This window comes from Drosophila melanogaster, chromosome 3R (assembly GCF_000001215.4).
Source record: "Drosophila melanogaster chromosome 3R".
NCBI classification, from domain to species: domain Eukaryota; kingdom Metazoa; phylum Arthropoda; class Insecta; order Diptera; family Drosophilidae; genus Drosophila; species Drosophila melanogaster.
Window position 1 is genome coordinate 2,725,569 of NT_033777.3, and position 27,677 is coordinate 2,753,245.

Here is a 27,677-nt window from a genome sequence, read left to right on the forward strand (position 1 = left end):
AGTAACTTGTAACGTTACTTTTAGGGGATGGTTATAATACCCGGGATTATTTTAAATGAAATTTATTCAGCGACATGTTGTTAGCCGCATTGATATTTTCCAAGAGAGGGAAAGACCAGCGTTCGAACGCTTACATATACCTTCCGAACAGCTGATAAGACAGAAAATACTAACTACAAAAAATAATAAGTTAAATTTCTCGACAATTAACATTAATTCAGAACAGACGTGTTTTATAAAGTAAAACTAAAAAAAAAAAACAAATAGACAACGAACTTATCGATCGTTTAAAAATGAGCCACCGCGAATTGCGCGCTCAGCGGCCAAAAGTCCAAGACGAGCGCCGACTCTCTTCGCAGCGGAACAATGCATACTTCACCGTCGTGTCAGACGCCCGCGAGTGCCAAATCATCCACGCGGTCAATGACCTAGCACCTGCAGAATGCAGGCGATCACGGCCTTGCTCACCAATGCTTATGACTGCACGAAATGAACCCGAACGCACTGAGAGCGTCTCTTTCAAGCTCTCCCCATTCCAAACGGTATCAAGTTTTTTACCTACCAGTACAGCAATCACGACATCTACTGCAACTGCACCTTTAGCAACAACAACTACAACAACAACTGCAACAGCATCTACATCAACTCTATGCTCAATACCGACAGCGGTGTACAATTCCGCTGTACCAACAACAAAGAAAGCGTTCGAGTTCCCGCGTATTACGCACGACTTTTTGCTGCGCCGCGCGAATTCCGTCATATACGAGTCCGGTCAGCCGTAAACTGCTACAAAAACCTGCAAAAACCTGGGGATTGTGCCGCGTTTTTGAGCGTCACGGTGTCGTTTCGGAATTCACGAGGTATCCAGTAAACTGGTAATTAATCAGATCAGCTGCATCAGACAATACAGCTGATAGCACTGCCAACCTTTCGCAGTCGACGAGCTGGTAAGTCTGCCGTTGCCAGATCAGCGGTGCGATCGTCATCAAATTCAAATTTGAATTAATTAATTTGAACTAAAATTTGAAATTTGAAATCTAATCCAAGAACTGCACCTAGTTCTGTTTCCCTCGGAGCGCTGGGGACCAACAACCCATAGTCCCCCTATTATATCTGATGGACAGAACAGGGGGGGGGGGGGCAGTGGAGTGAGTGGCAGAGGAGTGGTAGGCTATCGAGGTCCCCTATAAGAGGAGTCGGAAACCCAATCCAGGGAACGGGAGGTGAGCAAGCAGGCCCCCCGCCGCCGAAAACTAGCGACTGCAGTGCAGCTGTGGATGTGGAGACTCTGGCCACTACAGCCTCCACGACAGCCACAAGCCAGAAGACAATGGATTTCATCAGCGTGCCGGGTCAAAGGGCGGGAGCGAAGTCCCCATCAGGATCGTCGCATCGCTCGCCAGAACTGACCACGACGCTCCAGAATGAGGACCTGCAGGGCATCCTGGACATGATGAAAGCCAAGATCACCGCCATTCTATCCTCGTTCGAGACTAGGCGCCACGTAACCAGCGAGGATAGGGGCTTGCTATTGGACCTATCAGCGCTCAATAACCGAGCAATTGAGCTACAGGAGGGTATCAACAAGAAGCCCCCGCCAAGGCGTACTGCCCCACAGACTGAGGCATGCGTCTGTCGCCAAGGACGCTAACAAGGACGAAGAATGGGCTAAGGTGAAGCCCAAGCGCCTGCGCAAAAAACCTGAGGCGCTAATCCTGAAAAAAACGGGTGAGGTTACGTACGCGGATATGCTTCGGAAGATGAAAGCAGAACCGAGTCTGAGCGAATTCGACAAGCACGTGCGTAATATAAGGAGGACGCAACAGGGAGAACTACTATTTGAATTAGAAGGTAAAGCCTCGGAGGTCATCCCCAACTTTAAGAATGAGCTAGAAGCGACGCTCAAAGAGATTGCTTCGGTACGCACGGGCGCGCAAAAGGACTGCGCTAATCTGCAGCGGACTAGACGAGGCTACGACGGCTCAGGACCTTCATAATTCCCTGGTCTCCCAATTTCAGGGCATCCGCCTGGAACCAGAGGATGTAAGAGGCCTCCGCAGGATGCGTGACGGGATCCAGATAGCCTCTGTGCTAATGTGCGCGAACGATGCCATTGCGGTCATCAACCGGGGCGTTGTAACCGTGGGATGGTCGCGTTGCCGCATAGCCCAAGACGTCCGCCCAATAAGATGCTTCAGATGCCTCGAATTCGGCCACCGAGCTCCCAACTGCAAGTCAGTCGATCGCTCTGACTGCTGCCTACGGTGCGGCGAGCATGGGCATAAGGCAAAAGACTGCGTAGCCCCACCAAGATGCCTGATCTGCAGCAGTGACGTGGACAAGAACCACGCGACAGATGGTTTTGCATGCCCCACCTACAAAGCTAACACCAAAGGAGCTAATAGCCGTCAAAATGATGCCAGAAGAAATTAACATCATCCAGCTCAACGTTAACCATTGCGCAGCAGCACAGAACCTCCTGACTCAAACAGCGAAGGAGCGCCATGCGGACGTAGTGCTTTTGAGTGAACCATACCTACCTGGTGTGGGCTACTCAGGAGTGCTACTCGATGAGACAGGCAAGGCGGCCATTAAATGTACATCCAGTCTATTGGTAGAGGAGTGGGAAACCGTACCAATGCGCGGCATAGCATACGCCAAAATTAGAGGAATCCACTTCTACAGCTGCTATGCTCCACCTAGCGAAAGTCCAGAACAATTCGAGGACATGCTCGAAAAGCTGGTTAACCATGCAAGTGGGCGCAGACCAACAGTCATCGGAGGTGACCTCAATGCCTGGGCTACAGAATGGGGCAGTCGAATCTCTAACACAAGAGGACGAGCAGTGATCGATGCCATGAAGCTGCTAGATCTTGTATTGCTAAACGACGGGCTCAAACCGACGATCAATTATGACAGAGGTACATCTTTCATTGATGTCACCTTTGTTAGCAGAGTTCTTGTGGCTAGCTCGAACTGGATGGTCCATGAGGAAATAACGCTGAGCGACCATAACCTAATCACGTTCGGTGACCGAACAATGTGGCCGTCACCCAAACAGCGAAGATGTGCGCTAGGACCGGTATGGGACATTAGGAAACTGGATGAAGACATGCTGGCATACCAGATCGAGGGCATGGAGTCCATAATTAGGCACGCGGAGACCATGGTGACAGCGCTCATGGATAGGCTCAGAGCAATGTGTGATGCGGTGATGCCGAGAAAAATGAACACGAAACGAAAGCCCCCTGTCTACTGGTTGAGTGACTCGTTGCGAATGCATTTAAGGACCTGATTGATAGCGTAGACGACGACCCCTGGGGTCTCGCCATCAAAGTCGTAAGGAAAAAACTCAATTCCGCTGGTGCAACCGCGCCACGCCCAGTGCATTGAGTTATATAAAGCGAAGCGAACTGAGCTTAAGAACGGCATATCAGCAGCAAAGGCGAATGCATTTAAGGACCTGATTGATAGAGTAGACACGACGACCCCTGGGGTCTCGCCTACAAAGTCGTAAGAAAAAAACTCAATTCCGCTGGTGCAGGATCTCCTTAGGACCCAGCCGCCCTGGCTAACATCGTATCGGAACTATTTTCAAGCCAACACACGCTATGGCAACCCGCTGTTGACCCCCCCGCCTCTGACTTCCCGTGCATCGCTACATGCGATGTCGTCGAAGCAGCAAAGAGGAAAGCAGCCGCCACCGCAAGACCTTCAGGAATACATTCCAACAGTGTCTGCTGGACGGAGTCTTCCCCAAGCGCTGGAAAAAGATGAAGCTGGTCCTTCTGCCGAAAGGCAAGGGGCCCGCAAATGCACCACGCAGTTACCGACCGTTGCAAGAGTCACAACGGCGACGTTGGACTTACAAACTCATCCCGGAACTAACGGAGTGGGCTGATTGCGAGCACAAAACGGTGGACTACCACATGACCCAGTTCCTCACGGACCATGGCTGTTTTCGAGTGTACCTATTTAGGTTCCGCCACGTGGATACAGCCCAGTGCCTTTATTGCACTGACGCAGTGGAAACCGCAGAGCACATCCTACTGCACTGCTCCAGGTTCGTCGAGGAGAGGGCGCAACTCGTGGCGCTCGCTCGGTCACCTCTCAGCCCGAGAGGCTTGGTTGCCGCTATGATGGCGGACAAAATCGTTTGGGATGGGGCTCACGTGATCATCGTCACCATGATGAAGCGTGTCCGTAAGGACGAGAGGGCCAATCCGAACTATAGATAAGGAGTGCATGCCATCCAAGGACGTTAGATGGTATCTTTAGAAGATTTAATTTTCCTGCCGTATATAATAAAAAAAAAAAAAAATACAACGAAAGCAAGAGCACTCACACCGACTCTTGAAAGCGGAAGCGGACAAGAACCAAAACAAAACAAAAAACTTTGTCAAACAGGGCTGGATCGCTACATTCAAATAAAGCGAAAGCGAAGCCTACAACAGTGTTTCGCAGTGCTGTTTGCTGTTGTTTTTGGATGCACATAAACTGCACTTTTTGCTCTCACTCTCTCGCTCTTCCGCTCTTTCGCTCTCCCACACAAAATTTAAATTTCTCAGCGTGCAGACTCCTCTCGTGCGGTTTAAAAGAACTAATCAACAGTTTTGGCGTAGCTGGAGATATTTTTTCGTCGAGCCGACGATCTTCTTTCCGCCGCTTAATTCACAATGGCCTTAAGCTATTAGATGAATATCCAAAGCGCAAAAAAACCGCTGGTGGTAGGCTGCCTAAGGCCCCGCAACCACGGGCAAATGATCAACAGGACTCCACAACTAATCAGCTGTCAATCGCAGCAAATCCGCATATGTTGCTAAGATCGGCAGCTAAAAAAGATTCGGAGCAATCCGATCAATACGCTGTCGAGGGACCCCACCCTGTGATTGCTAAAATTCCGATTTGTCTGCACTGGTTTCTCAACCAGTGATTCCACCTATCTTGATTAGTTTACCACCACAAGGGAACATTGAGTCCGGACTACCGGCACAAGTTGGCACTTCAGAAATACAATCTGCAGGGCCAAAACCCCTCGCGGTGGTTCCACTAAAGAAACAAATTTTCGTTTCTCGGCTTTCCCCTGATCAAACATCGTCTGATGTATTGTCTTATATACAAGACAAAACAAAAGCCGATAATATAAAAGTGGAAAAATTTAACTTCTCTTAGGCTAGGGACATATCATCTTTCAAGATAACTGTCCCAAACGAGCTTTTTTCGACCATATGTTCGGGTGATTTTTGGCCGGATAGTATGGTCGTAAAAGAGTTCGAAGCTAAGACCAAAAATAGGAAGAAGGGGCCCGTGGGAATTAAACTTCCCTCACGTGGCCAGCCCACTGCACCATCCGCCTCTTCATCTTCTTCCTCTTCTTCAAATAAACTAACAACGAATCTTACTATCTCCCTTCGAAATGCTAGAGGCTTGCGTAGCAAATTAACCAAATTGTATTGAGATAGTCTCACCTTTATAATAGTTTCCACAGAGACTTGGTTAAAGCCGGAGATTCTTAACTCCGAAGTTTTCCTAGGTATGAACACAATATATAGGTTTGACCGTCCCTCCAGACGGGGAGGTGGAGTCTTAATTGCGGAGGAGTTACTTTTGGAAGAATCTCGGAACGCGGAATTCTTATGCGTAAAGCTTTCTTTTTCCGACAGATCAGTGTATATTACGTGCTCGTATATTCCGCCATTTTCTGAATATCAGAATCATCTGTCCGCGGTCCAGTCCATCTTGAATAAACTGTCTGACAGGGACGAATTGGTAGTTCTAGGTGATTTTAATATACCTGGCACAATGTGGTCCCCAGAAAAACAATCGAATACCCTTCTCCCTTTAGCACAACATGATTTTATTGACGGCTTCCTCGACTTATCGTTGTCACAAGTTAATTATATTCCAAACTCTCTTGGTCGACTGTTGGATCTATGTTTTGTTACAAGTCCTGAAAGTGTGTTTCTGTCCAGGGTAGCACCTCTTACTAAACCTGAAGATCCATATCATCCTACTTTCGAGGTGGCAATCGACATAGGTACTGTATTAAAAGTAAATTCAGAGAAGTCAACAAAGCAAATTCCCTGTTTTCGCAAGGCAAATTTTCGGAGGCTAAACAATTTTATAGCTGGCAATATAGATCCGAAACAGTTTTATAATTTCGTTAGCACTAAGCGAAAAACAAGTTCTTACCCTTCCTCGCTGTTTTTTGAAAACACTACGGTAACATCGGATCAGGCAATAGCCGATCTATTTGCCAAGTTTTTTTTAAACAACATATTCAACTTTACCTCATTCCGAAAAGCCTTCCTCTTATGCGGTATCTAAGTCGAATCTAATATTTTGCCCCACTATAAACGAAAGCTCACTGCTTAACGATCTACAGCATGTTAAACTGGTTTATTCGCCAGGTCTCGATGGAATCCCTGGCTGTGTGCTCCGATTCTGTGCGGAAGCCTTGTGCAAGCCTTTACTGAAACTGTTTACCTTATCTCTGGAATCTTCACAATTCCCTCATATATGGAAGGAGTCCTTTGTGATTCCTTTTTATAAAAAAGGTAGCAAACCGGATGCAAGCAATTACACAGGAATCTCTAAATTGTAGGCTATCCCGAAACTATTTGAAAATGTTATCACTCCTCATTTGCAGCACCTTTGTAGATCAATCATATCACCGTGTCAACACGGTTTTATGAAACGCAGATCAACAACCACTAACCTCTTGGAGCTAACTTCTTTCGTAATACAGGGTTTCAAAAATAATCTTCAAACAGATGTCATCTACACTGATTTTAGTAAAGCATTTGACTCTGTTAATCATTACCTTTTAATAAGAAAACTTGATCTTTTAGGTTGATCTTCTAAATTGGATTTCAAGCTATCTGAATGGCAGGACACAACAAGTCCTCTTTAAAAATTCTTTATCTTGTATTCTCCGAGTCACATCCGGTGTCCCACAAGGGAGCCATCTTGGTCCGTTTCTTTTTACCTTATTCATTAACGACCTCCCCTTAATAATAAAACATTTGCGTGTACTTATGTACGCAGGCGATGTTAAATTATGCCTCCAGCACAAGAACACTTCGTGCCATTTGTACATCTAGACAGATTTCAAATAGATAGACAGATATATTAAATGGCTCCAAGTGTAAAGTTATTACCTTTTGTCGTGTCAACCCAATACGCACGACTTACAGTCTAAGTGGGTGCCCATTGGACAGAATAACACGGGTTGATGATCTTGGTGTTCTTCTGGACCCTAAACTAAAATTTTCTGACCATATTTCGACTATTGTCAATAAGGCCAGGGGTGTGCTTGGTTTTGTAAAAATGTCGTCTAAGGAATTTGATGACTAAAACCTTATTTATTTCGTTAGTCCGTCCGATTCTCGAGTACGAATCACCTGTTTGGAGTCCATAATACGCAGTCCACTCGGACCGCATTGAATCGGTCCAAAAAAACTTCTTAATTTTTGCCTTGCGGCGCCTAAATTGGGATGCAAGCCGTATATTACCGCTTAACTTCTCGGTTCCAGGTAGATTCACTAGAAACTATATACCTCTTATCTAAAATCATTGTAGATCTAACTATACGTTGCATGACCCTTACAGAGTATTAAGTTCTGACTATTATCTGTAATCTTGACTCTCTGCCGCTCTTAAAGCAATCGATTTTAACTTTTTTATTATATAATTAGATCCTACTAACACTAACATTTAATATAGTTATTTTACATTATATTCAATTCCTCGTTCCTGTTCTCTTTTTTATATCGCGTCTATCTTCTCGCGAATCGAGCCGTACGATACACGGCAGCGCCCCTCGGTCGGTTGGGCGGAAAGTGTGGCCGTGGGACCCGTGCGAAAAAAAAAAAATATTTGCACTATTGGATGACTGCGAAGTGCAGGAGCAGGAGCAGAAGAAGATAAAGCCGCCACCAATATATATACGTCAGAAAACCTCAAGTGTGCTGGTTAACAAACTAGCTGCAATTATCGGAGAAAACAAGTTCCATGTTATACCTCTTACTAAGAGCAACATACAAGAAACGAAAGTGCAGACCCAGGATGAGTCTAGCCACCGATCAGTGACCAGGTTCCTGGACGAAGCTGGGAAGAGTTACTATACCTACCAGCTGAAAAGTGCCAAAGGATTGCAGGTTTTCATTAAAGGAATAGAGTCATCAGTGACCTTATCCGAAATTATCGCGGTACTAAACGAGAAGAACTTAAACGCCAAAACGGTGATCAACATTCTCAACAGGAACAAAGAGCCGCAGCCACTCTTTAAAGTCGAACTGGAGCCATCGAGCCAGAAAAACAACAAAAATAAAGTACATCCTATATATAAGCTACAGTATTTACTGCACCGAAGGATAACCGCAGAAGAGCCACACAAGCGCAGGCAACCTGTGCAGTGCACCAACTGCCAAGAAAATGGACACACCAAATCGTACTGCACCCTAAAATCCATCTGCAGTCTGCGGGGTTTTCCTTCGTACGTAAAAAGTTGCGTGGTGTGACATCTAAGACCTCCGACGTACGGTTGGCGATGAAAGTTTTTAGTTTCTATGGGGTGTGTGACAGCCACGACAGGACAATTGTATTACCCTCGTGACGTAAGCCCTTCTTCACAGCTCGGAGGAGGCGAGCTAGTAGTAGCGCGCTACAGAGCTCCAGGCATGGTAGACCTTGCAACTAGTGTTTTGGCTGCGATAAGAGCCACTGAATATGTGCCGTCAGCATGTCTTAAACGGCTGTACGCCAGCTTTGTCGGCAGTTTTGAGTCCCAGTCTAAATAAAGAAGGCAGACTTCCTGACAACAACAGGCGCTAGAATTTTCAAGGAAAAAAAGATTCGTGAAGAGTCAGACAATACTTGCCGTTTAGTAATGTCATGTTCTACAGAAAGTGAATGTTTGTAAGAAAGTGTGACGTCTTGGGGTGCCATTGAATTCCTGAAACCTTGATTGCTTTGCTAATTGAATGCTCTTATTGGCAGGCGTGAATGTTTGCAGCGATGCCCACAGTACTGTAAACTGTCCTAAGATTAAAAACGACAGTTCAATTAAGTTATGCAGGAACTGTCGCAAAAAATGCACAGCAAACTGGCGAGGATGCATTGTTTACAAGGAACTCAAGAGTCGCCTAACGAGTGGATTCGTATCACACCAACAATTCACAAAGCAATGGAACCGACTACAACTAACATCCCTTCGTCTGTCAGCCACCGAACAATGCCAATTTCTTCCTTTGCAAGTGTATTAAAATCAGGGATCCAAGCACCAACAGCAATCACCTCCAGCGTCCAGCATAAAACTCACCAAATAAACACAAATAAACAAATAAACACACAGAACATGAAACAGCAGCCAACTTGTTGAAGCGGTCATGCTTTCGATGCAGCAAAGTATGAAAGACTTCATGACCTTCATACAGGAAACTATGCAAGAGCTTATGAGGATCCTTATATGTACCTCTATAAGCCTCCAATGCCATAACGGTGCTCTCACTCTGGTTGCTGTCTATTGCCCACCTCCCTCCACAATCTCTGAGAAAAAATTCACAACACTTTTTGACTCGTTTGGTGAAAGGTTTGTTGCAGCTGGCGATTGGAATGCCAAGCATATGTACTGGGGATCTCGGATAGCGAACCCTAAAGGAAAACAGCTGTACAACGCAATCATAAAACCGCAACACAAACTTAACTATGTTCCCCGGGAGCGCCTACATACTGGCCAGCAGATCCCATGAAGCTTCCAGATTTGATTCACTTTGCCATCACAAAAGGGATATCCCAATCAATGATTACAGCTGCGGCACTTCCAGAACTCTCATCTGATAACTGTCCTATAATCTTTCATCTTTTGCACCAACTACAACACATCGAGCGACCGTGTAGGCTTACAAGCAATATGACCAACTGGGCGAGGTACAAAAAATATGTTTTTTCCCCTACCGGCTTTTCTAGCCCTCTGTAAACCGAGCAAGACATTGATCAGTTTGCTGGTGATATAGAATCAATACTTGTCGCAGCAGCAAAAGCGTCAACTCCACAAGACAACCATGTATGCAGCACAAAGTCTAACAAGACAAGCAGAGATATCGAACTGCTTGTGATTGAAAAACGACGACATCGAAGGGAGTGGCAGCAGCACAGATCACCTGGCGCAAAGAGTAAATTAAAAGCAGCTTCCCGCAGACTTACCAAAGCGCTTAAGAAAGAAGAAGCGGACGCACAACTAAGATACATCGAGAATCTCACGCCCACAGGAACAAAGAACTCGTTGTGGAAAGACCACAGGAACCTACATGCACCAACAGAAACGGTTTTACCAAAGACACTAGAATAACAAGATGCGTAACGGCCATACATTGGTTTGGCACTATGCAGCCAATTTTTTAGTGACGACCAAAATTGCTCTCTCTAGCCGCTCGCTCCCGTTGAGAGCATAAGAAATCTAAATATAGAATTAGCTTGCTTGTGTGAGCAAAAACAAGAGACGAGAACGCGTATATGTGTGCGTGTTGTGCTAGAAGACGATTTTCGGGCCGAAATCAATTCTGATCGAAGAAACGAATTTACATTGTACATATTAGGGTAGTTTTTGCCAATTTCGTAGCAATATGATAAAATAAAATAATTTTTAAAAATTCGCGCCGTGACTATTATAATTTTAAAGCTTTTTAAATTTGTTTGTTAAAATTTGTTATGTTTAATTCTAATTTGTCTCTCATCTGACAATTTTTTAAAAGCGAAATATTTTTTTTGAAACACTTTTAATGTTAATGCTACATCATATTAAGTCAAATGACCTAATAAATATACTAAATAATTAAATGTGATAACTGTTTATTGCAAAAGTCATATAAAAGACACTAGAATTATTCTACTAGAATTATATATTATACTAGAATTATTCTAGTGTCTTTGCTTTGTTCATATCTTGAGGCACGAAGTGCGGACACAAGCACTCAACAATCATTGCCTAATTAATTTTTCACACGCCGCAAGACTAATGACAAATATTCTTATATAAAGACATTTTTGAAATTTATTTTTGTGATAATATGTACATCGTTTTGGCTATTTCTAATCTATTTTCAAATAATAATAACGTTAAGGCAATGCAAAACAAGAATTTTTCGCATGGTACCAATTGATCAAAAATAATATAGATTTAAAGTCAAAGAACTTCTAAGGTGAAGGGCATATTTTGTCAAATTTACAATGCATGAGCATACGTGTGCACACATACAGTTGTCTGCTATCACTTTGTGCGTTGAAAAGAGCTGTTCGCTGTAGCGCTCTCCGCTCTCTCGCTCTCTAACAAAAATTCGAGAGAGCCTGGAGCCAATCGTATGGCGTTACTCATCTTGTTATTCTAGGGTCTTTGCTTTTACCTCTCCGTAACTCTACCGGAAACTGGTCTCGCAGTGACACGGACAGAGAAAGAGTCTTCGCTGATTATCTTAAAAAAGTATTTCAACCAAATCCAGCCACTAATTCAGTTACTCTCCCGCCTTTAACTGCATCTGACTTAGCCTCACAAGATCCTGTAGAATTTCGGCCAAGCGAGATAACGAAAGTCATTAAAGAGCAACTGAAAACTGGAAAATCGCCTGGGTACGACTTAATAACCCCGAAAATGGTCATCGAGCTCCTAATGTGTGCAGTTCTGCGAATCTGCGTGCTCTTCAACGTAATTGCTAAAATTGGATACTTACCTCAAAAGTGGAAGAAATCAATTATATAAGCCTGGGAAAGACAAAACACAGCCACCATCATCTGCATGATGATAATAAGCTTACTTGCTTGTCTATCCAAGTTATTTTCAAAAGTGCTGCTGCTACGCATCAGCCCCCACCTCAAAACACACAACACATTCCCATCGCACCAATTTGGGTTTCGGGCAAAACATGGAGCCATTGAACAGGTTAACCCCATCAAAACATAAATTCGCACTGCCTTTGAACATCGTGAATACTACACAGCTCTATTCTTAGACGTTGAACAAGCATTCGATAGAGTATGGCTGGATGGACTTATGTTTAAAATAATCAAACTGCTGCCTCAAAACATTCATAAGCTTCTAAAGTCGTACCTATACAAAAGAGTGTTCGCGGTTTGATGCGGTTCAAGCACTTCAAGCGATTGTACTATAGAAGCCGGTGTGCCCCAAGGAAGTGTTTTAGGCCCAATTCTATACACCGTATACACGGCGGACATCTCAACAAACTACCAGCTAACGATATCCACATTCGCTGATGACACTGCAATACTAAGTCGATCCATATGCCAGTAAAAGCTACTAACTTGTGTAGAACATTGCCTTGCAAATTGGCGCATACGAGTAAACGAAGGAAAGTGCAAACAGGTAACATTTACCCTAAACAAACAAACCTGCCCGCCCTTGGTAATGAACCACACGCGCATCCCAAAAGCCGATAACGTAACATACTTAGGTATTCATCTGGAAAAGCGGCTCACCTGGCGGAAACACATAGAGGACAAGATGACGCACCTTAGAATAAATGCAAGGGATCTACACTTATAAACGTTCGCTCTTCCCTAAGACTGGAGTACAAAGTCCTCTCACATAACTCCTTTTTAAAACCCATATGGACCTATGGCTCCGAGCTATGGGGCAACGCATCGAGAAGCAACTTCGACGTAGTACAGCGAGCACAGTCTAGGATTCTGAGAATCATTACTGGAGCTCCATGGTATCTTCGAAACGAGAATATACACAGAGACTTGCAAATAAAACTTGTCATTGAGACAATAGCAGAGAAAAAAGTAAAATACAATGAAAAACTGGCCTCACATCCAATCATCATTTCATAAAATGATATTTAGTTAGTTTAGAATAAGATTTGAAAACTTATTGTTAGTCTCTTAAGTAAAAGGGAAGATTTAATATATAGGCAAAACATGAAAAAAAAAGTTTCCCAGATGAAGAAGAGTGTGGTGCTTAGATCAGCACGCAAGACAATGCTGGAGTTACATCGTCTTATTTGATGACCAGTCTTGGGTCAATTTATGGAAAGTGCGAGCATATTTGCTTCTTTGAATCGATTAGCTGGGGAGAGGTTTTTGAAGCTCTAGGAACAATATAATAAGTGTCTAGAATCATTGCACTAGGCACAGGTTGGAGGGCTTAGCCTTGTAGCAAGAAGGGCGGACCTCCGCAAATCAGATGTTTTGCTACCTCCCACCTGACTGCCTTGCGCATAGTTTGCCAATGCGAACTCCATATTTTTTGAAGACTAGGTCCTCCAAATGCTCCTCCCACTTCCCCTGACTCGACAGATCCAGTTTTGGACAAGTACTAAAACAATAATAGATCCAGCGATTTGTTCCGTTGAGTCCATTCCATTTAGCGCACAAATATGAGCGATGAATTTCTCTGACAGCTCACGAAGCATTAAAACAGAACCACTCTTCACTGCCCTTAGCACCAGAATCTGAGTAATGCTTGCCTGGAATACTGAACGACGACTAGCAAAACTGTTTTGTAACAAATCCAATGCTATAGCATAGTTTCCATCAGATATTTCAAGTGAGCGAATGGTTTCCTGCGCAGTGTCCCTCGGACATGATCGTAGATGCTGCAACTTTAATATGTTTGTGAGGTTAGGATGGCTATCTACTATCGTCGTAAACATATAATTAAAGTTAGCCAGTTAGCATAGCCTTGAGCGAAGCACAAGAGGTGGCAGCGACGGCGCCCTATACCGAAGTGGACGTTGCTGATGGCCCAATCATGCATTTGCGAGGTGCACTTTAAAATCGGTCCCCGAACTGAGTATTTAAGCGTGACAGGAACATCACCAAATTTATTACTTAATTTACTTTCAATTGCGTCTTCAAACTCACTTAAAATTTTCCCAAATGTTTTTTGTAGCTTTTCGATTAGCTCCAACCTCACATGAAGAAGGAAATAGTCAAACGAAGTTAACGCAGAACTTGAAAAGAAATCCGCTTTCCGTTCCACTATATTATAAATTGCAGTCGCCTTGCCCCTCAAAATCGTCATCCTGTTTGGATCAGCGGGTACATTTGCAGAATTTTCATGCAGCCATGGTAACAGCAATAGCAACAAAACGGCAGAGACAGCGATTTGAAGTTCGGTTCAAGCGGGAAGATGAGTGCAAAGAGAATTAGCGGCAGCTTCCGTTGCATGGCTATGTATGCGCACAAATAAAAATCTTTTTGTATATGCAATCTTGCGTTACCAACGCGTTTCCGACCGCATAAAGTTTATATATTCTTGATCAGGATCAATAGCCGTGTCGATCTGGCCCTGTCAGTCTGTCCGTCTGTCCGTCCTTCTGTCCGACCGTATGAACGTGGAGATCTCGGTAACTGGAGACAATGACGCAGCGCAAGTTTATTTACACATGTTGCCACGTCCACTCTAACGCCCAAAACTGTCACGCCAACCATGTAGTGGTTCTTTTTGCCACACTAGAGCTATAACAAAATTTAAAACATTGACACGATTATGGCAGTAAGGTTTGTTTACTACTTATTAACTATATACGTTATTATTTATTGAGATAATATATTTTTATTTTACGTCAAGCACCCAATTGAATGGTAGGAACTAACAGTAGCCATGAACATGGAAACATAGGTAAGGATAAAAATAATATTTCGATTAATAATCAAGATTAGATAATAGTTTTAGTTTCTGGTGAAGCACTCGCGTTCTTTGCCTTACTCCTGTCTAAAGGTCGTCGTGTTACTGTGGGCCTAAAGCCGATCGTTGTAGCGACTTAAATGGCGTTTGATCTGCTTTGCTTTGTCATTATGTTAGAGCTTACGCCATTATCCATATTTGGACGCAATGTGCCATTGAAGGAACCATCGATCTGTAGAGCAACACTTTTTTGACAACGCTTAACTTTCTGGCTGGCTGCAGCTTTCTTACCTTTCCGGGGCAAGTTTCTGAAATTTTATTGATGTGCACTTCCTCTACGTGAGCCGCTTTTCCAGGGTCAATCGCAGGTACTGCGCCTAAGGATCCTGCAGTTTAACCGGGGAAAAATACAATGCTAGGACTTATTACCATTGATGAATATGCTAATAATGTTTGTTGACTCGCTTTGGGTTTTCCTAAATGGTTCGAAACCATTTGACGACCAGAAGGGTGAACGGTAAAGAGTGCACAATACAGGACCCAAAACACTACCTTGCGGAACACCAGCTCGACTGCATCTAATGGCTGAATTTTCACCTCTTTGCCACTTCGACGATCAATTTTCGCCTCAGCGGCGATCAAACGATCGATAAAAGGTTTATTTCACGTCTAGGAAAAATGCTATACTTCCACTTTTCAAAGGCATTTAGAATATGTTGTGTTACTCAATAAGCTCGTTCTGGGGTCCATGGTAATTCCGAAAGCCGAACTGGTGTGCTGAGTTTGGATAGATCCACCGGCAACGCTGCTGTATAAAAGCGCAATGTCTCTTGGTAGACCCGAGTGGCCCGTGTAGCTTGATGAATGATTAACCCCTCGGTTGACGCTTTTTACTGGATGGATTTCTCGTATGCAGTCCTCAATGTCATTGCTAACCACATCCAGCATTAGGAAATGGCAGATATTTTTTGTGTGAGTAGAGAATGGGCACAGATGGCATTGCAGGACATCGTCCTTTTTGTGTGAAAGTTCAGTGAGGTCCGTGTAGAATCTTCCCTCTTGGAATTTTTCCTTATAAAATAGTTCATTTTTTAAGGTAGGCGATTTCGTAACGGATCTGTATCTGAAGCCAGGATCGAAACAGAATTATCTGGGTGTCTTTTGTTGGGTGGTTTTTCAGAAGGTGTGGTTTCGTCGCTGCCTGAGGGCTGATTTGGGCTAGAATTGCTGCTGACGGGGCTATTTTTGTTGACTTGATTGGTGTTGCGCTTGGTGTTGCTGATGCAGCTTCTGACTTGATCGGAGTTGTTGTGGCTGATTTGATTGGAGTTGCTATTGGTGTTGCTGGAGCTCGTACAGGCGTGGTTTGGGTTGTTGTGGCTGAAGAACAGAGATGCAATATTGGTTTCGTCGTTTACAGTTGGTTTTGAGCTGTTTAAAGTTCTTGTAATTTCGTAATTTAAATTGGGAGAGCTTTTTTTCTTGGGACGTGGGGTTCAAAAATCTACGTCATCTAGTTCAGAATAGGAGTCTTGAGCTAAAATCTGTTGTGCATTGCCAGATGACTATGCATAAAGGGCGTCAAGTTGATTCAATAAGCAATTTTATGCAACTCTCATTTTCCTTTGGGACGCAGCTACATCCGCTGCTATATCAAAATCAAATTCAGACGTAATGTAGGGTTTCAACTGTTTTATCGACTTCAAGTTCATTGACGTCATTTGGATATGCTCCAATATGGTGGCCGTGGTCGAGTGCCTAAGGCGATCAACTCCAAGTGCGGCACCCCCTTTCGCATCGTAGTTGATGAGTTGACTATTATATTGGTTTTGTTAGCTTTCAATAATTTCATATCCGTTTTTCTGTCACTTGTTTTTGCGTTTTGCGACTAACTAACGGAGAAGGGATCGATAATATATATTGACATATATTTAGAACTAGAAATAGAATAGTAAAATCGTCGAAAGTTTGCAACTCTAGTGGTTACTTTTATCGCTTGTGATGTAAGAATACGTGTGTTTAATTAAATGACGGTTACATCTTTGACTCAGTTTCTTATTAGCTATGCACATTTTGGTTTCAAATTTCCCCTTATAAAGATGTAGCAGCAGAAGGACTAATAACTTTAAACCTACCACTAATATATTTTTCTAGTCTCCTAACACTATTCATCTTTTAGTTGGCCAGTTTTTGGAAGGGACCAATGAAGCTGCCTCGGCCATTGACTAATATAAATGTTAATATGCACTTCGGAAATTACTGTTTTCGAGACTGCAATGCATACCATATGCCTTAAAAATATTTGTTTTTTTGTTAAAACTTGTAAAATAAGAGAGCTATACGTACAATAGTTTGTGTTTCGTTAAATGTTAACCGAATAATTTTACCCGTTACTTGTAGAGTATACGGGTGTAGTCGATTTGTTTAACAGTATGTAATAGGCAGTATACAAACTGGACGTGACAACCTGCGTCAACAAACAAAAATGTTTTTCCACTCCCACTCTAACGCCCTAAAACCGTCCTTAACTCCCACGCCCACACTTTTGATAAATGTTTTTTGTTTTTGTTTTATTGTTTGTCTTCCCAATATTTATCTGTATATCATAAACACTGTGGCCACTCCTGTCACCTACAAAATGCCCAAAACGGTACCGCCAACACTTTTAAAATATTTATAATTTTTTCTCATTTTATTCCCGAATATCTATCGATATCCCAGGAAAATTATTAAATTTCACGTTCGCATTCACAGTAGCTTAGTAACGGGTATGATAGTCGACTATAGAACTCTTTCTTTTTTTTATGCAAAAAAGTCTCTACATTCTATTATAATTAGTGTGCGTTATAAATTAATTATGATTAAAACATTCTTGATTGACTTATTTAAATTGCTTACCTTAGAAGCTTGCGTATATTCTCAGGTCTCTCCTTGCTAAAGCTGCGTTTGTAATGACTCGCTGCAATGTTTTGAAATAAAATATATTATATTGATAATGTTTTTAGTATGAAACTTTCGTTTTTTTTCCAATAGTAATAGCTCCGAGTTTGTACGTTGAATTGTCCAAATGCCTTGCTTTTTCAACATATACTGGTGCCAAAATAATACAACAAGTAAAAGAAGGTCGTAAACAGCTCTTCCACGCTTCATAATAAGTTCAAAGCTCAACGAATTTGACCTGCTAACAAGCTGTTGGTCAAGTAATACTCTTTGATGCATAATGGATTTTACAAATATCATCGTCAAATTATATGTAATCAAAGTAACCCAAAATGTTTTGGATGGTCTAGGCAATGTTAAAGCACCCCAGCACAGAACTAAAAAAGGCATTGGCAGTGAAATCACTGATGAATTAGCAGCTTGATTAAGAAACACGACCAAGTAGCATATTGTCTCGGTATTGGCAATAAGTGCATACCATAAAGCAATTAACATTTGAACGAAGTCATTATGGTCAAGAGTAGTAAAATCATTATCCTGGGAGACATAATACGAACCAGCCTCTTTTATTACTTTGCTTTTGTTAGTAGAAAGTATTAGAATAAATATTTATTATTTGTGCATATATTCTTACTTATTTAAAGATTTATTTAAAAACTTGAACATTGCCGCAGTATTTGATAAACCCAGTCGATTCATAATACTTATATTCTGAAGTTTTTTTTTCTCAGCAGAGAGCATCTTATGTACAAATCGGAAATTTTTTGATAGCCGATTTAATCTGAATGTGAGTAAAACAATTAGTTCTGATGTGAGTATAATTACCGGATGAGTTTCAAGTTTTTTGGTATCGGTGTCAGAATTTTCGTCATTTAAGAACGATTTGCTTCTATTATAATTGCTTGCCCTGGACCTTAACTAGAATAATTATATAAAAACAATAATACTTATTACTTTTTTTAATTATTTCGTTTCTAATTTGTTAAAAGTGTTTACATATCGTACTGAGGGCATGATCTATTTAAAGGGACAGTATATTTGACAGTATATGTGAAGTGAAGTATATATATTCGATTAGTTGTGAAGTTGTGAAGTACATTAATATTAATATTATTTATATATTAAGTTACAAAGTCGCGGAACCTACAAGATATTCACGTTTCAGATATAACGTGCAGATTGTAATTATGTCAACGCTTTAAACAATGCCATCCGATCTACACGACAGAGCGCAGCCTCTGGGCTGTTTTTGTATGTACAGCCGAAACCATCATCTGGGCGCTAAGTGTACGAACCAGTAAACTTTTGGTCTGGTTTGGTGCGGGACCCCTAGTGCCGTGACTGGTGGCCAGGAAATCGGTCCTTACCCTTTTCAAACTAAGGTGAACAGTGACCGCGGTTAATGTCCTGATTGACACCGATAGTCTCGACGAAGCGATCCTGCTCCTTTACTTGCTCACGTTGCTTTCTTGTGTTCCGATCCTCGATGATTTTCAAGCGCTTGCCCCCTCGTATCTTTAGTTTTCGGTGTTTTCAGTGTCTAGGTCTAAGGCGTAGATTTGCATCGTAGCTTTCATAAAATCGGAATCCTCATTACTCATTTACCATTATGTTTCGAGGAAGTGATTTTTTTTGCGCTCTTCTCCTGAGTGTATTAAGTTTACACGAAAAAATGTCATAACCTTACATTTGGAGCCATATTTGAAGGCTATCTAGATCGGATTGTAAGTCCAAATGGATATAGATGTCCCTATACTGGATGCATAATTTAATATCGTCTCCGACCATAGGTATACGTGAATGTAATATTAATAAGGGAAGGTGTAATAAATAAGGTAAAAGCGAGCGGGCCAAGGTAAATCCCTTGTGGGATCAGAAGTTCAGAAGATTAATAGAAAACTTAATAAATCAAATTTACTTACTAGAAGTCCCTGTAGATGACATCTGTTTGAATTTTTTATTTGTAAACATGCCACATGGAATACTTTTTGGTATACCGATAGAAACTGGCATGACAATTAAAAAAAAAAAAAATGAAATCTGTTCGGATCAGATCGCCAGCGCCTAGGTGTATAGGTGTACCACTATACCTGCAGCGCTCTTCGCCTTTTTTCTTCTCTCTCCGAAGCTGTCGCGTTATCTATTCAGCTAAGCTACTGTGTATGCCTATATGTTAATACAGAAATGAACCTCTAAAAATTTAAATACTGAACTCAGCTGATATTTCTCCGTACGTAGGGCACCTAAGGGGCCACTAGAGCCATGCCATTAAGGGAAGTGGTCGTAGGTAGGGTAGGGCAATGGGAGAACACAATTACACCGGTGTTTCGCTAGCAACAAATTTCTCATTATTTTCTTCCTCTTCTAGAACTGTACCCTTCCGAAAACATTAATTTGCTTCCGCTGATTTTGTATACTAGCTCCTATAGCTCAACAAACTTGTTTCAAAACAAGTGGAAAGAAACTTGGCTTTCAAAGCGAACGGTCGTGTTTTTTTTTTTTTGCGCTGCGATTTTTATTTAGTGTTTGTCAAACCAGCCGTGGTTTTTAATAATCTTTTTTAGTTATCATATATTTTAAACATAATTGTTAAAGATCCGTTCGCTTCGCGTGTGATTCCTTGTGATTTGTGCAGTAGTTTAAACAAATATACAAAGTCTTTTGCATTTTTTGTCTTTATGTTTTGTTTACTCTCTCTTTTGTGCGTTGTTCGCAGTGCTATTTGGTGTTGTTTTTTGCATGCACATAAACTGCACTGTGCACCTATTCTCTCGCTCTCACTCCCTCGCTTTTTCGCTCTCCGACACAAAATCTAAAATTTCTGAGCGTGCAGACTGCTCTCGTGCGTTTATTTTAACACCTCGCTTAAAAGTTTTGATCTTGTGTTTTCGTTATAAAACCTGAGCAGCCAAAAATGATTTGCTGGCTTGTGTTTAGGGATTTTATTACCCTTAAATGTTCCGATTAAAACAAGTCAACAAGTATTTTTCTACCTTGATGACCACCCACTATTGAAGAACACCTTGTGATATTAGACCAGGTCAGTGAATGCTTGCAACGCGCCAAACTTAAATTTTACAACTTTCGGCTTTACTCCATGCTTGCGGTTGCCTCTGCTGAATTTCACACACCGAATGCCGCCATTTCTGTTCTCTCTTGTCTCTCTGCTTTTATTCTGCTGTCACTTCTCCTAATGTTGTGATGTCCTGTTTATCTCCTTTTACTGCTTTTCTTGCTGCTCTGCTGTCGCTTTTCCTGCTGTTCTACTTTGTGATTTGAATATTCTATTTCATATATGCACTGCAGCTATGAGTTTGGTCCAGGTTGAAACAGCTTAAGTCCTTCGATGAACAGTCTGCGGGGTTTTCCTTAGTACCGACGTAATGCCATTAGTTGCGTGGTGTGACATCTAAGACCTCCGATGTACGGTTGGCGATAAAAGTTTACAGTTTCTATGGGGTGTGTGACAGCCACGACAAGACAATTGTATTACCCTCGTGACGTAAGCCCTTCTTCACAGCTCGGAGGAGGCGAGCTAGTAGTAGCGTGCTACAGAGCTCCAGGCATGGTAGACCTTGCAACTAGTGTTTTGGCTGCGATAAGAGCCACTGAATATGTGCCGTCAGCATGTCTTAAACGGCTGTACGCAACAGCTACATACGCTTTTACAGATGCGTCTGAGAACGCATGTAGTTCGATTCTCCTTGAATCGTTTGTAACGTATCGTGGTGTGATGTTGGTGATGTTGTTGATGTCATACCCGGCAAGTTTGCCACCATTTATCCAGATTTGTCGGCAGTTTTGAGTCCCAGTCTAAATAAAGAAGGCAGACTTCCTGACAACAACAGGTGCCAAAATTTTCAAGGGAAAAAAGATTTGTGAAGAGTCAGACAATACTTGCCGTTTGGTAATGTCCGGTTGTACGGAAAGTGGAGGTTTGTAAGAAAGTGTGACGTCTTGGGGGTGCCATTGAATTCCTGAAACCTTGATTGGACACCCATTTTCCAATCTCGAGTTTTTCTTCGCACATCAGCTGAATGAAATTATAGCGTCGTTATGGTCGATAAATCAATTTATCTTCTGTATTAGCTTCAGAACGTTGTCAACGTAGAAGTCCCTCTTTAGAGTTTTGGAGGCAATCGGAAATTTTTCATGGTGGTCTCGTGCCAGCTGCTCCAATACTCTGACAGCAAAAAAGTGTGCACTGTACAATAACTGACTTTTTATCGATCTCTCAAAAGCGTTTAAGGAAGGCGTTTATGTCAACAGTGCTCATAAACAATCTGGCGGCTGAGTAATAATCCATCCAAAAATTGATAAAACGACTGCAATGTTTCCATGGCTGTCATATACCTTCTCATCTGGGAGAATCGACCATACGTGTTCCGTTCCCAATAAGTTACTCCGCCGTCAAGCTACTGCTTGAAGTCTGAGAAACGTAACTTGTGGTACTCCTCAAGGGTTGAGAGCTGTCCTGCTCTTTTCTTTATGATTAATCATTGTCCATCCGTATTTTCAGGATGTAGGAGAGTGTGATGTCGGACACTGCGATGCGTGCACGAATGCTTCGATTGACATTGTGCAAATCGATGGCCAGTTGATACAAAATGACCTTCCACTTACTAGGTCGCGTCCTTGATCGATGTTTAAGTTCTGAAATCGAGGACCTTTGAACAGTGGATGTTACCGCAATTGCCAGGATTAACTGCGACAAGTGTGCGCTTCGACTTGAGTGGCTGTCCGACCCAATATAGAAGATCTTGCCAGGAACGTCGAGAAAATTGAGCAGATCGTTAACGGCCGGCGATACCGAATATCTGGTATCTCCTATCCACTTCCTTCTGGATTCGGTGTCTATTTTCGTCAATATTAAATGAATTACTCAGCAATCACGGCTGGTCTCTCCATTGCCTTTCGTAGTGATTCCTCCAAGGAGGCCATTCCTTGTAGTCTCCATCAAAGGGTTTGATGTGCATTCTTGGCCATGGGTTTTCGGATAGACGCGAAAGGACGCGGAGGTATGGTCAACGAAGCTGACCAGTTTTCAGATAGGCGCTGGAAGAAGCCGTTTTGCTGGTGCAGCAATATCCTCGTGTTGATTCGTCATTCGCTTGAGTGCTTAAGCGTCGGAAATAAAAACGAGTGAATGTATAACACGAAGTAACTTGTAACGTTACTTTTAGGGGATGGTTATAATACACGGGATTATTTCAAATGAAATTTATTGAGCGACATGTTGTTGACCGCATTGATATTTTTCAAGAGAGGGAAAGACCAGCGTTCGAACGCTTGCATATACCTTCCGAACAGCTGATAAGACAGAAAATACTAACTACAAAAAATAATAAGTTACATTTCTCGACAATTAACATTAATTCAGAACAGACGTGTTTTATAAAGTAAAACTAAAAAAAAAAAAAACAAATAGAAACGAACATATCGATCGTTCTAAAATGAGCCACCGCGAATTGCGCGCTCAGTGGCAAAAAGTCCAAGACGAGCGCCGACTCTCTTCGCAGCGGAACAATGCATACTTCACCGTCGTGTCAGACGCCCGCGAGTGCCAAATCATCCACGCGGTCAATGACCTAGCACCTGCAGAATGCAGGCGATCACGGTCTTGCTCACCAATGCTTATGACTGCACGAAATGAACCCGAACGCACTGAGAGCGTCTCTTTCAAGCTCTCCCCATTCCAAACGGTGTCAAGTTTTTTACCTACCAGTACAGCAATCACGACATCTACTGCAACTGCACCTTTAGCAAAAACAACTACAACAACAACTGCAACAGCATCTACATCAACTCTATGCTCAATACCGACAGCGGTGTACAATTCCGCTGTACCAACAACAAAGAAAGCGTTCGAGTTCCCGCGTATTACGCACGACTTTTTGCTGCGCTGCGCGAATTCCGTCATATACGAGTCCGGTCAGCCGTAAACTGCTACAAAAACCTGGGGTTTGTGCCGCGTTTTTGAGCGTCACAGTATCGTTTCGAATTTCACGAGTTATCCAGTAAACTGGTAATTAATCAGATCAGCTGCATCAGACAATACAGCTGATAGCATTGCCAACCTTTCGCAGTCGACGAGCTGGTAAGTCTGGCGTTGCCAGATCAGCGGTGCGATCGTCATCCGGCCGCGCGCTCGTTGGGCGCGAAATTCGAATTCAAAATCAAATTTGAATAAATTAAGTTGAACTAAAATTTTAAATATAATCCAAGAACTGCAATTCTGTTTCCCACGGAGCGCTGGGGACCAACAAGCCATAGTCCCCCTATTATATCTGATGGACAGAACAGGGGGGGGGGCAGTGCCACCGACCCCAACGACCCGTTCAGGAGGAGTGCTAGGCTATCGAGGTCCCCTATAAGAGGAGTCGGAACCCCAATCCAGGGAGGGGGAGGTGAGCAAGCAGGCCCCCCGCCGCCGAAAACTAGCGACTGCAGTGCAGCTGTGGAGGTGGAGACTCTGGCCACTACAGCCTCCACGACAGCCACAGGCCATAAGACAATGGATTTCATCAGCGTGCCGGGTCAAAGGGCGGGAGCGAAGTCCCCATCAGGATCGTCGCATCGCTCGCCAGAACTGACCACGACGCTCCAGAATGAGGACCTGCAGGGCATCCTGGACATGATGAAAGCCAAGATCACCGCCATTCTATCCTCGTTCGAGACTAGGCGCCACGTAACCAGCGAGGATAGGGGCTTGCTATTGGACCTATCAGCGCTCAATAACCGAGCAATTGAGCTACAGGAGGGTATCAACAAGAAGCCCCCGCCAAGGCGTACTGCCCCACAGACTGAGGCATGCGTCTGTCGCCAAGGACGCTAACAAGGACGAAGAATGGGCTAAGGTGAAGCCCAAGCGCCTGCGCAAAAAACCTGAGGCGCTAATCCTGAAAAAAACGGGTGAGGTTACGTACGCGGATATGCTTCGGAAGATGAAAGCAGAACCGAGTCTGAGCGAATTCGACAAGCACGTGCGTAATATAAGGAGGACGCAACAGGGAGAACTACTATTTGAATTAGAAGGTAAAGCCTCGGAGGTCATCCCCAACTTTAAGAATGAGCTAGAAGCGACGCTCAAAGAGATTGCTTCGGTACGCACGGGCGCGCAAAAGGACTGCGCTAATCTGCAGCGGACTAGACGAGGCTACGACGGCTCAGGACCTTCATAATTCCCTGGTCTCCCAATTTCAGGGCATCCGCCTGGAACCAGAGGATGTAAGAGGCCTCCGCAGGATGCGTGACGGGATCCAGATAGCCTCTGTGCTAATGTGCGCGAACGATGCCATTGCGGTCATCAACCGGGGCGTTGTAACCGTGGGATGGTCGCGTTGCCGCATAGCCCAAGACGTCCGCCCAATAAGATGCTTCAGATGCCTCGAATTCGGCCACCGAGCTCCCAACTGCAAGTCAGTCGATCGCTCTGACTGCTGCCTACGGTGCGGCGAGCATGGGCATAAGGCAAAAGACTGCGTAGCCCCACCAAGATGCCTGATCTGCAGCAGTGACGTGGACAAGAACCACGCGACAGATGGTTTTGCATGCCCCACCTACAAAGCTAACACCAAAGGAGCTAATAGCCGTCAAAATGATGCCAGAAGAAATTAACATCATCCAGCTCAACGTTAACCATTGCGCAGCAGCACAGAACCTCCTGACTCAAACAGCGAAGGAGCGCCATGCGGACGTAGTGCTTTTGAGTGAACCATACCTACCTGGTGTGGGCTACTCAGGAGTGCTACTCGATGAGACAGGCAAGGCGGCCATTAAATGTACATCCAGTCTATTGGTAGAGGAGTGGGAAACCGTACCAATGCGCGGCATAGCATACGCCAAAATTAGAGGAATCCACTTCTACAGCTGCTATGCTCCACCTAGCGAAAGTCCAGAACAATTCGAGGACATGCTCGAAAAGCTGGTTAACCATGCAAGTGGGCGCAGACCAACAGTCATCGGAGGTGACCTCAATGCCTGGGCTACAGAATGGGGCAGTCGAATCTCTAACACAAGAGGACGAGCAGTGATCGATGCCATGAAGCTGCTAGATCTTGTATTGCTAAACGACGGGCTCAAACCGACGATCAATTATGACAGAGGTACATCTTTCATTGATGTCACCTTTGTTAGCAGAGTTCTTGTGGCTAGCTCGAACTGGATGGTCCATGAGGAAATAACGCTGAGCGACCATAACCTAATCACGTTCGGTGACCGAACAATGTGGCCGTCACACAAACAGCGAAGATGTGCGCTAGGACCGGTATGGGACATTAGGAAACTGGATGAAGACATGCTGGCATACCAGATCGAGGGCATGGAGTCCATAATTAGGCACGCGGAGACCATGGTGACAGCGCTCATGGATAGGCTCAGAGCAATGTGTGATGCGGTGATGCCGAGAAAAATGAACACGAAACGAAAGCCCCCTGTCTACTGGTTGAGTGACTCGTTGCGAATGCATTTAAGGACCTGATTGATAGCGTAGACGACGACCCCTGGGGTCTCGCCATCAAAGTCGTAAGGAAAAAACTCAATTCCGCTGGTGCAACCGCGCCACGCCCAGTGCATTGAGTTATATAAAGCGAAGCGAACTGAGCTTAAGAACGGCATATCAGCAGCAAAGGCGAATGCATTTAAGGACCTGATTGATAGAGTAGACGACGACCCCTGGGGTCTCGCCTACAAAGTCGTAAGAAAAAAACTCAATTCCGCTGGTGCAGGATCTCCTTAGGACCCAGCCGCCCTGGCTAACATCGTATCGGAACTATTTTCAAGCCAACACACGCTATGGCAACCCGCTGTTGACCCCCCCGCCTCTGACTTCCCGTGCATCGCTACATGCGATGTCGTCGAAGCAGCAAAGAGGAAAGCAGCCGCCACCGCAAGACCTTCAGGAATACATTCCAACAGTGTCTGCTGGACGGAGTCTTCCCCAAGCGCTGGAAAAAGATGAAGCTGGTCCTTCTGCCGAAAGGCAAGGGGCCCGCAAATGCACCACGCAGTTACCGACCGTTGCAAGAGTCACAACGGCGACGTTGGACTTACAAACTCATCCCGGAACTAACGGAGTGGGCTGATTGCGAGCACAAAACGGTGGACTACCACATGACCCAGTTCCTCACGGACCATGGCTGTTTTCGAGTGTACCTATTTAGGTTCCGCCACGTGGATACAGCCCAGTGCCTTTATTGCACTGACGCAGTGGAAACCGCAAAGCACATCCTACTGCACTGCTCCAGGTTCGTCGAGGAGAGGGCGCAACTCGTGGCGCTCGCTCGGTCACCTCTCAGCCCGAGAGGCTTGGTTGCCGCTATGATGGCGGACAAAATCGTTTGGGATGGGGCTCACGTGATCATCGTCACCATGATGAAGCGTGTCCGTAAGGACGAGAGGGCCAATCCGAACTATAGATAAGGAGTGCATGCCATCCAAGGACGTTAGATGGTATCTTTAGAAGATTTAATTTTCCTGCCGTATATAATAAAAAAAAAAAAAAATACAACGAAAGCAAGAGCACTCACACCGACTCTTGAAAGCGGAAGCGGACAAGAACCAAAACAAAACAAAAAACTTTGTCAAACAGGGCTGGATCGCTACATTCAAATAAAGCGAAAGCGAAGCCTACAACAGTGTTTCGCAGTGCTGTTTGCTGTTGTTTTTGGATGCACATAAACTGCACTTTTTGCTCTCACTCTCTCGCTCTTCCGCTCTTTCGCTCTCCCACACAAAATTTAAATTTCTCAGCGTGCAGACTCCTCTCGTGCGGTTTAAAAGAACTAATCAACAGTTTTGGCGTAGCTGGAGATATTTTTTCGTCGAGCCGACGATCTTCTTTCCGCCGCTTAATTCACAATGGCCTTAAGCTATTAGATGAATATCCAAAGCGCAAAAAAACCGCTGGTGGTAGGCTGCCTAAGGCCCCGCAACCACGGGCAAATGATCAACAGGACTCCACAACTAATCAGCTGTCAATCGCAGCAAATCCGCATATGTTGCTAAGATCGGCAGCTAAAAAAGATTCGGAGCAATCCGATCAATACGCTGTCGAGGGACCCCACCCTGTGATTGCTAAAAATTCCGATTTGTC

General features: G+C 43.8%; 1 protein-coding gene and 1 long non-coding RNA gene across 3 annotated transcripts in view; both read right to left on the reverse strand.

Annotated features, from left to right (window-relative positions):
• The window catches only part of Pzl (Piezo-like), a gene marked incomplete at its 3' end in the record, with an annotated part of 709,421 nt that overhangs the window by 171,407 nt on the left and 510,337 nt on the right, over positions 1-27,677 (reverse strand). The window contains 3 exon segments of the mRNA NM_001316564.1: positions 17,543-17,599; positions 17,658-18,161; positions 18,219-18,502. Coding sequence (NP_001303493.1) covers positions 17,543-17,599; positions 17,658-18,161; positions 18,219-18,502 — 845 coding nt within the window.
• lncRNA:CR45220 (long non-coding RNA:CR45220) lies at positions 18,736-19,232 on the reverse strand. Of its 2 annotated transcripts, NR_125325.1 has the most exons (2): positions 19,190-19,232; positions 18,736-19,130 (listed from the first exon to the last, which is right to left on the reverse strand). It is a non-coding gene; the product is annotated as a long non-coding RNA:CR45220 (long non-coding RNA). The 2 variants fall into 2 exon arrangements; NR_125326.1 differs by having other exon boundaries at positions 18,737-19,232.